This window comes from Chiloscyllium plagiosum, chromosome 7 (assembly GCF_004010195.1).
Source record: "Chiloscyllium plagiosum isolate BGI_BamShark_2017 chromosome 7, ASM401019v2, whole genome shotgun sequence".
NCBI classification, from domain to species: domain Eukaryota; kingdom Metazoa; phylum Chordata; class Chondrichthyes; order Orectolobiformes; family Hemiscylliidae; genus Chiloscyllium; species Chiloscyllium plagiosum.
Genome location: NC_057716.1, coordinates 110,089,613 through 110,099,623, shown reverse-complemented (window position 1 = coordinate 110,099,623; position 10,011 = coordinate 110,089,613). Strand labels below are relative to the sequence as shown.

General features: G+C 42.7%; 1 protein-coding gene across 1 annotated transcript in view; it reads left to right on the top strand.

Moving 5' to 3' along the window:
* xrcc5 (X-ray repair complementing defective repair in Chinese hamster cells 5) overlaps positions 1-10,011 on the top strand; it is a 307,464-nt gene that overhangs the window by 266,989 nt on the left and 30,464 nt on the right. The window contains exon 18 of the mRNA XM_043694532.1: positions 3,895-4,004. Coding sequence (XP_043550467.1) covers positions 3,895-4,004 — 110 coding nt within the window. The remainder of the gene's footprint in view (positions 1-3,894; positions 4,005-10,011) is intronic.

Below are 10,011 nucleotides of genomic sequence, written 5' to 3'. Positions count from 1 at the left end.
TTGGAGTACTGTGTGCTGTTCTGGTCGCCTCACTTTAGGAAAGATGTGGGAGCTTTGGAGAGGGTGCAGAGAAGATTTACCAGGATGTTGCCTGGAATGGAGAATTGGTCGTACGAGGATAGGTTGAGAGTGCTAGGCCTTTTCTCATTAGAACGGCGAAGGATGAGGGGTGACTTGATCGAGGTGTATAAGATGATCAGGGGAATAGATAGAGTAGACAATCAGAAACTTTTTCCCCGGGTACAACAGAGTGTTACAAGGGGACATAAATTTAAGGTGAAGGTTGGAAGGTATAGGGGAGATGTCAGGGGTAGGTTCTTTACCCAGAGAGTAGTGGGGGCATGGAATGCGCTGCCTGTGGGAGTGGCAGAGTCAGAATCATTGGCGAACTTTAAGTGGCAATTGGATAGGTACATGGATGGGTGCTTAAGCTAGGACAAATGTTCGGCACAACATCGTGGATTGAACAATGCATTGAACGAAATTCAGAGGTTTACTAGATTGATACCTGGAATGAGTGAGTTGACTTCTGAGGAAATGTTGGACAGACTGAAACTTAGAAGAGTGCAGAACTAGAGAGCCTAGGTTTAGGGTGAGAGGGGAAAAATATAAAAGGGACCTAAGGGGCAACTTTTTCACATAGAGGGTGGTGCATGTATGGAATGAGCTGCCAGAGGAAATGGTGTAGGCTGGTACAATTCCATCATTTAAAAGGCATCTGGATGGGCAAAAGAATAGGAAGGGTTTAGAGGGATATTGGCCAATTGCTGGCAATTGGAACTAGATTAGGTTGGGATATCTAGTCAGCATGGACGAGTCAGGCCGAAGGATCTGTTTCCGTGCTGTACATCTCTGTGACTGTAAGAGAGGTAACTTGATTGAAGTACAGAAGAACTTGAATGGTCTTGAGTTTTTTTGCATGCTTGTTGACAATTAATGTTTACAAAAATGCTCTATGTCTCTCCTAAAATGTTTCCTAAAAGTCCCAGCATCCACGACCCTTTCTGAAGAAATAGTTCCTCCTCATCTGTTTTAAATTGGCATCCTCTTGTTCAAAATTCCTCCCCCACCCCAACAAAGCAAAGCATTCACTCTCCATCTATTTTGTCAATTAAACTTTGATAGCTTATATACTTCAATTAAATCTCCTCTCATTCTTCTAAACTTTAGAGAGTATAGGCCTAGTCTGTCTTCATAAGACAAATCTCTCATCCTTTGAATCAATCCAGAGAACCTCCTCTGATCTACCTCCAAAAGAACTACGTTCCTCCTCAAGTAAGAGCAGCAAATCTGTATGCAGTACTCCAGATGTGACCTCAGTACTTGGCCTTGACCTTTTGACATTTGATGGGGGAGGTGTCCGTGTTGGTCTGGGGTGCACCAAGTCTGAAGTCACATGACACCAGGTAATAGTCCAACAGATTTATTTGAAATCAGAAGCTTTCAGAGCACTGCTTCTTTGTTAGATGAAGTGGACGGAAGTGCACTGGGATGGAATATATAGGTAAGGTAATGGCAAGTTTGTTGTTTGAGTTTCAGGAAGTCACATGACAAACCCTTTGTAATCCAGAAATTGTCGAAATCTTCCATTTTACATTTCTGGTAATCCATAAATGTATATTTGTTTCTCACAATAGTTAATATACTTCTCAAGACTCAAGCAAGATCAAGTAGCAGAGTCAGTCAATAAAATAGGAAGATGAGATGTAGGGGCTGGTTTGGCCTGAGTACAAAAACAAATTAAGAGCAGGGAGGTTATGCTGGAACTGTATAAAATGTTGGTTAGAGGTAGAGGTATAATGTGCCTGGAATTCACATTATAGGAAGGATGTGACAGCAGTAGAGAGGCTTACAAGGATGTTGCCTGGCCTGGAGAGTTTCATTTATGACAAGAGATTGGACAGATTCGGGTTGTTTTTCTTTGAGCAGAGAAGATTGAGAGGGGACATGATTGAGAACATAAAATTATGAGGGACATAGGCTTGCTAGACAGGAAGAAACCTTATCTTGATGAAAGAACCCTTTTCCAGTAACCAGAGGATGTAGATTTAAGGTAAGGAACAGTAGGTTTAGAGGAGATTAGATTAGATTACTTACAGTGTGGAAACAGGCCCTTCGGCCCAACAAGTCCACACTGACCCGCAAAAGCGCAACCCACACATACCCCTAAATTTACCCCTTATTACCTAACACTACGGGCAATTTAGCATGGCCAATTCACCTGACCCGCACATCTTTGGATTGTGGGAGGAAACTGGAGCACCCGGAGGAAACCCACGCAGACACAGGGAGAATGTGCAAACTCCACACAGTCAGTCGCCTGAGTCGGGAATTGAACCCGGGTCTCTGGCGCTGTGAGGCAGAGTGCTAGCCACCGTGCCGCCCACATGTAAGGATATTTCTTTCACCCGCAGGATGGTGGAAATCTGGAACTTACTACCTATATGGTAGTACTGGCAGAGGCACTCATAACATTTAAACAGTAACTAAATGTGCATTTATGGTGCCAAGGTCTTGCCTTACAAGTCTTATTGAATTCTTTGAGGAGGTGACCAAGCATGTGGATGAGGGTAGAGCAGTGGATGTAGTGCACATGGATTTTAGTAAGGCATTTGATAAGGTTCCCCATGGTAGGCTTATGCAGAAAGTCAGGAGGCATGGGATAGAAGGAAATTTGGCCAGTTGGATAGAAAACTGGCTAACCGGTCGAAGTCAGAGAGTGGTGGTAGATGGTAAATATTCAGCCTGGAGTGGAGTTCCGCAGGGATCAGTTCTGGGTCCTCTGCTGTTCGTAATTTTTATTAATGACTTGGATGAGGGAGTCGAAGGGTGGGTCAGTAAATTTGCAGATGATACGAAGATAGGTGGAAAAGGAGCTAGGCAGATCGGACAAGTCCAGACAGGTCAAGGGGACAGTGCGGAGCTGGAAGTTTGAAACTAGGATGAGGTGGGGGAAGGGGAAGTGAGGGACCAGTTTTGTATTCCAATGTCACTGCCATCATTTTGTATTCTTCCAGCATCATGTCAGCCTGTTAATGAGCACTCGGTGTCATGATTACTTGCTTGCTCTCAAAGTAAGAGCTGCTGAATTAATAAGATTTACCAGGATGTTGCCTGGAATGGAGAATTGGTCGTACGAGGATAGGTTGAGAGTGCTAGGCCTTTTCTCATTGGAACGGCGAAGGATGAGGGGTGACTTGATAGAGGTTTTTAAGATGATCAGAGGAATAGATAGAGTAGACAGTCAGAAACTTTTTCTCTGGGTACAACAGAGTATTAAAAGGGGACATAGATTTAAGGTGAAGGGTGGAAGGTATAGGGGAGATGTCATGGGTGGGTTCTTTACCCAGAGAGTGGTGGGGGCATGGAATGCGCTGCCTGTGGGAGTGGCAGAGTCAGAATCATTGGCGAACTTTAAGTAGCAATTGGATAGGTACATGGATGGGTGCTTAAGCTAGGACAAATGTTCGGCACAACATCGTGAGCCGAAGGGCCTGTTCTGTGCTGTATTGTTCTATGTTCTAAGGCAATGGGCCAAGCAATGAAAAAAAAATTGGAAAAGTTAGGTTGTGTTTTTGACCAACCCAGAGTCAATGGGCAAAAGAGCCTGCTTTTATACCATAGATCTCTGTGACAATCATATGCACAAAAAGACAGGAATCCATTCATTAATTTATCTGGACAAAATGGGTTGAATTCAGAGAAGTGATTGGAGGCAAGCACAAGTTCAACCAGTTGGAGAAGAATGACGACAGATTGAGATGATTGGAGCACCCTTTACGGAAGAAGTGGAAGTTATCCTGGAAAAAATGGAATTATAGAGTCTCTATGTCATAATTAGAAAGTCTTCATTGGGAAGTGAATAGATGTTCTAAAAATTCTGTCTCCAAATAGTAACCAATCAGCTGATGGAACGTGTCTACCAGTTCCTGGAAGTCAAGAACCGAGAGTATTACATGAAAAGCATGGATTGCATCAAAATCTGCAGGGAAGAGGCTGGCAAGGTAAGCAGAGAATGTCATATATAATTTTAGATCTCTGGCTTTTTTGAATGGAATGAAAAATGCATTACAGCCTATATGAGATATAACTAGAAGCTATTGCTGCTTGTAACTGAACATACAACCAAGGAACAAAAATACATTACTTGGCCCTTCGAACCTCCTCCGCCATTTAATAAGATCACGGCTGATCTGATTGTAACCTCAACTCCACATTTCTACAAATCCTTAATCATCTTTCTTCTCCTTAAAATCAAGAATCTCTCTACCTCTGCCTTAAATATGTTCAAAGATTCCGCATCAACTGCCTTTTGAAGAACGGAAATCCAATGATTCTGAATCCGCTGTAAGAAAAGTTTTTTCTCATTCTCTGTCTTAAAAGGGTGACCCGCTATTTTTAAAATATGGCCTCCTAGTTTAAAATTCTCCCTCAAGACCAAGGATTTAGGACAGGCCAATCAGCCTATCAAGTCTGCTCTGCTCTACCATTCAATGGCACCCATTCCCTAACATTTACCCTTGACTCATGCAACTAACCTATACATCCCTGAACACTATGGGGCAATTTAGCACGGCCAGTTCACCTAATCTGCACATCTTTGGATTGTGGGAGGAAACCGGAGCACCAGGAGGAAACCTATGCAGACACTGGGAGAATGTGCAAACTCCACACAGACAGTCGCCTAAGGTTGAAATTGAACCTATGTCCCTGGCGCTGTGAGGCAGCAGTGCTAACCACTGTGCCCCCCCACTCTACTTTCCTGCCTTTTCCCTATAACCCTTGATTCTCTTACTGATTAAAACTCTTATCTGTCTCAGAATTGAATATGCATAGTGACCCAACCTTGACACCCCTCTGCAGTAAAGAATTCCACAGAATCGCTATCTTCTCTGTGAAGAAATTGCTTCTCATCTCTGACTAAACTGTGTGACAACAAGGAGTCAGAAAGGCTAAACGGGACTATGAGATGAATTAAGAATAATCCAAAGGCGTTTTATATCTATATAAGTAGCAAGAAGGTAGCAAGGGAAAGGGTATATCCATTCAAGGACAAAGGAGAGAAAATATATATGGCTGCATGATTGTACTTATTCTCAATTAGTTCATCCACTTTGTTTCAATGCGACACACATTCAAATACAGTGTCTTAAATTTTGTTCTTTTATCTACATGAATAATTAGAATGAAGGGATAGATGGTACAGTCACTAAATTTGCTGATGACACAAAGATAAGTAGAAAAGTGATTTGTAAAGAGGACATAAGCAGCCTACAATGGCATATAGCTTCAGGTTAAACTACTACTAGTCTGTCTTTGATAAGAGAGCAGTCCTCTGGGACTATGGCAAATTTATCTTTATGGCTAGATTAAATGTGTTGCAAATGGAATATAATATGGAAAAGTGTTCAATTGTCCATTTTGGCAAAAAGAATAAAAACAAAGCATATTATCTAAACGGTGAGAGGTTGCAGAGCACTGAGGTGCAGAGATCTGGGTAAATTGAATCACAGGTTAATATGCCGGTACCACAAGTAATTAGGAAAACTAAATGAATATCTTTTTTTATTGTAAGGAGAATAAAATGCAAGAAAAGCGTTATTGGACTTGAAATGTTAACTCTGCTTTCTCAGCACAGATGCTGCCAAACTTGCTGAATTTCTCCAGTAATTTCTGGTTTTGTTTAACAGTAGCGCAGTTATGTTTTAGTTATATAGGGCATTAGTGAGATCATATCAGAATTACTGTGTACACTATTGGTCACTGTATATATGGAAAGATGTTAATGTATTGGGAACATTGAAGGTTTGCTCGTCTAACAGAGTCATTCAGTCAAAGAACAAAGAAAATTTACAGCCAAGGAACAGGCTCTACAGTTCTCCAAGCCTGTGCCGATCCAAATCCATTATCTAAATCAATCGTCCAACTCCTAAGGATTTGTATCCCTTTGCTCCCCACCTACTCATGCATCTGTCCAGATGTACCTTAAATGAATCTACTGTGCCAGCCTCTAATACCTCTGCTGGCAACGTGTTCCAGGCACCTGCCACCCTCTGTGTAAAGTCTTTTCCGCGTGTATCCCCCTTATGCTTTTCTCTTCTCACCTTGAATGTGTGACCTCTCGTTATGGAATCAACAAGATCTTGACCAGATGGACCAGTGAGCTGAGAAGTGGCAGATGGAGTTTAATTCAGATAAATGCGAGGTGCTGCATTTTGGGAAAGCAAATCTTAGCAGGCCTTATACACTTAATGGTAAGGTCCTAGGGAGTGTTGCTGAATAAAGAGACCTTGGAGTGCAAGTTCATAGCTCCTTGAAAGTGGAGTCGCAGGTAGATAGGATAGTGAAGAAGGCTTTTGGTATAGAACATAGAACAATACAGCACAGAACAGGCCCTTTGGCCCACGATGTTGTGCCGAACATTTGTCCTAGCATTTGTCCTATGCTTTCCTTTATTGGTCAGAGTATTGAGTACAGGAGTTGGGAGGTCATGTTGAGGCTGTGCAGGACTTTGGTTAGGCCGCTGTTGGAATATTGCGTGCAATTCTAGTCTCCTTCCTATCAGAAAGATGTTGTGAAACTTGAAAGGGTTCAGAAAAGATTTACAAAGATGTTGCCAGGGTTGGAGGATTTGAGGTATAGAGAGAGGCTGAAAAGGCTAGGGCTGTTTTCCCTGGAGCATTGGAGGCTGAGGGTTGACCTTATAGAGGTTTACAAAATTATGAGGGGCATGGATAGGGTAAATAGGCAAAGTCTTTTCCCTGGGGTCGGGGAGTCCAGAACTAGAGGGCATAGGTTTAGGGTGAGAGGGGAAAGATATAAAAGAGACCTAAGGGGCAACTTTTTCACACAGAGAATGGTACGTGTATGGAATGAGGTGCCAGAGGAAGTGGTGGAGGCTGGTACAATTGCAACATTTAAGAGGCATTTGGATTGGTATATGAATAGGAAGGGTTTGGAGGGATATGGGCTGGGTGCTGGCAGGTGGGACTAGATTGGGTTGGATATCTGGTTGGCATGGACGGGTTGGACCGAAGGGTCTGTTTCCATGCAGTATATCTCTATGACTCTATAAATCCCTCAACCTGGGAAAAAGCTTATCTCTATCCACCCTGTCTATACCCTTCATGATTTTGTAGACCTCAATCAGGTCCCTCCTGAATCTCCTTTTTTCTAATGAAAACAATCCTAACCTACTCAACCTCTCTTCATAGCTAGAACCTTCCTACCAAGCAACATCCTCGTAAACCTTTTCTCACCCTCTGCAAAGGGTCCACATCTTTTTGGTAATGTGGCAAGCAGAATTGTACACTCTATTCTAAATGTGGCTGAACTAAAGTCTTGTACAATTTTAACATGACCTGCCAGCTCTTATATTCAATACCCCGCACGATGAAGGCAATCATACCATACACCTTCTTGACCACTCTATCCATCTGTGCAGCCACCTTCAGAGTACAATGGACCTGAACTCCCAGATCTGTCTGCTCATTAACCTTTCCCAAGGCTCCTCTGTTTATAGTATAGTTTGCTCTAGAATTAGACCTTCCCAAATGCATCACCTCACATTTGCCTAGATTGAACTCCATCTGCCACTTCTGTGTCCAACTCTCCAGTCTATCTATATTCTCCTGTATTTTTTGACAGTCCCTTATGCTTTCTGTTACTCCACCAATCTTTGTGTCATTTACAAAATTACTGATCAGACCACCAATGCCCTCTTCCAGATCATTTATGTATATGACAAACAACAGTGGCCCCAGCACTGGTCACCTTTCTCCATTTTGAGAAACTCCCTTCAACTACTGCTCTCTGTCTCCTGTTGCTCAACCAGTTCTTTATCCACCTATCTAGAACTCCTTACACACCATGTGACTTCACCTTCTCCATTAGTTGGGAACCTTATCAAACGCCTTACTAAAGTCCATGTAAAAGACATTTACAGCCCTTCCTTCAGCTATCAACTCGGTCACTTCTTCAAAGAACTCTATTAAATTGGTAAAGCACGATCTCCCTCGCACAAAACCACATTTTCTATCAATGATAAGCCCCTTCTCTTCCAAATATAAGTCAATCCTGTCTCTTAGTACCTTCTCCAGCAACTTTCCCACCACTGACGTCAGGCACACTAGTCTGCAATTACCTGAAATATCCCTACTACCCTTCTTGAACAGGGGTGCAACATTAGCAACTCTCCAGTCCTCCGGCACTTTACCTGTCTTTAAGGATGCTACAGAGATATCTGTCAGGACCCCAGCTATTTCCTCTCTCACCTCCCCCAGCAACCTGGGATAGATCCCATCCGGTCTTGAGGATTTGTCCACCTTAACATCCTTTAGCCTACCCAACACATCCTCACTCCTTATGTCATCTTATCCAGAGTAAACAAACTTCTATCTCTAATCTCAATGTTCATCATGTCCCACTGATGCAAAGTAATCGTTCAGAATCTCACCCATTTTTTCAGGTTCGACACACAAATTTCCTTCCTTATCCTTTAGTCATACAGCACAGAAACAGATCTTTCGATATAATTTGTCCATTCCTACCAAGTTTCCCAAATGAAATATGTCCCATTTGCCTTTGTTTGACTTGTATCCCAGTGAACGGTTCCTATTCATGTACCTGTTCAAATGTCTTAATTGTAATTGTACCTACATTTACCATTTCCTCTGGCAGTTCATTCCACATTAAAACCACCCTCTTTGTGAAAATGTTGCCCCTCAAGCCCTTTTTAAATCTTTCTCCTCTCACCTCAAAATTATTCTAGTTTTGAACTCCCCCATCCTAGGAAAATACCTTTGCTATTCACCTTACCACCTCACGATTTTCTAAACCTCTATAAAGTCACCCTTCAACCTCCTATGCTCAAGTCCCAGCCTTTCCAGCCTCTCATTACAATTCAAATCATCCAGTTCCTGTAACATCCTTGTAAATCTTTTGTGCACCCTCTCTAATTTAATAATGTCCTTCCTATAGTAGGGCAACCAGAACTGTACACAGTATTTCAAAAGTGGCCTTAACAATATCCTGTACTAGAATGTGCAGTTTGCCTTGTAAGTACTATTTTTCAGCATTTATATAAATGATTTGGATGTGAGCTTAAGAGGTACAGTTAGTAAGTTTGCAGATGACATCAAAATTGGAGGTGTAGTGGACAGCGAAGAGGGTTACCTCAGATTACAACAGGATCTTGATCAGATGAGCCAGTGGGCTGAGGAGTGGCAGATGGAGTTTACATAGAACATAGAAGAATACAGCGCAGTATAGGCCCTTCGGCCCTTGATGTTGCGCCGATTCAAGCCCACCTAACCTACACTAGCCCACTATCCTCCATATGCCTATCCAATGCCCGCTTAAATGCCCATAATGAGGGAGAGTCCACCACTGCTACGGGCAGGGCATTCCATGAACTCCCGACTCGCTGAGTAAAGAACCTACCCCTAACATCTGTCCTATACCTACCCCCCCTTAATTTAAAGCTATGCCCCCTTGTAATAGCTGACTCCATACGTGGAAAAAGATTCTCACTGTCGACCCTATCTAAACCCCTAATCATCTTGTACACCTCTATCAAGTCACCCCTAAACCTTCTTTTCTCCAATGAAAACAACCCCAAGTGCCTCAGCCTTTCCTCATACGATCTTCCTACCATACCAGGCAACATCCTGGTAAACCTCCTCTGCACCCGTTCCAGTGCCTCCACATCCTTCCTATAGTATGGCGACCAAAACTGCACACAATACTCCAGATGCGGCCGCACCAGAGTCTTATACAACTGCAACATGACCTCAGTACTCCGGAACTCAATTCCTCTACCAATAAAAGCCAGTACACCATATGCCTTCCTCACTGCACTATTTACCTGGGTGGCAAATTTCAGAGATCTGTGTACATGGACACCAAGATCCCTAGCTCATCCACACTACCAAGTATCTGACCATTAGCCCAGTACCCCATCTTTTTGTTATTCTTCCCAAAGTGAATCACCTCACACTTAGCTACATTAAA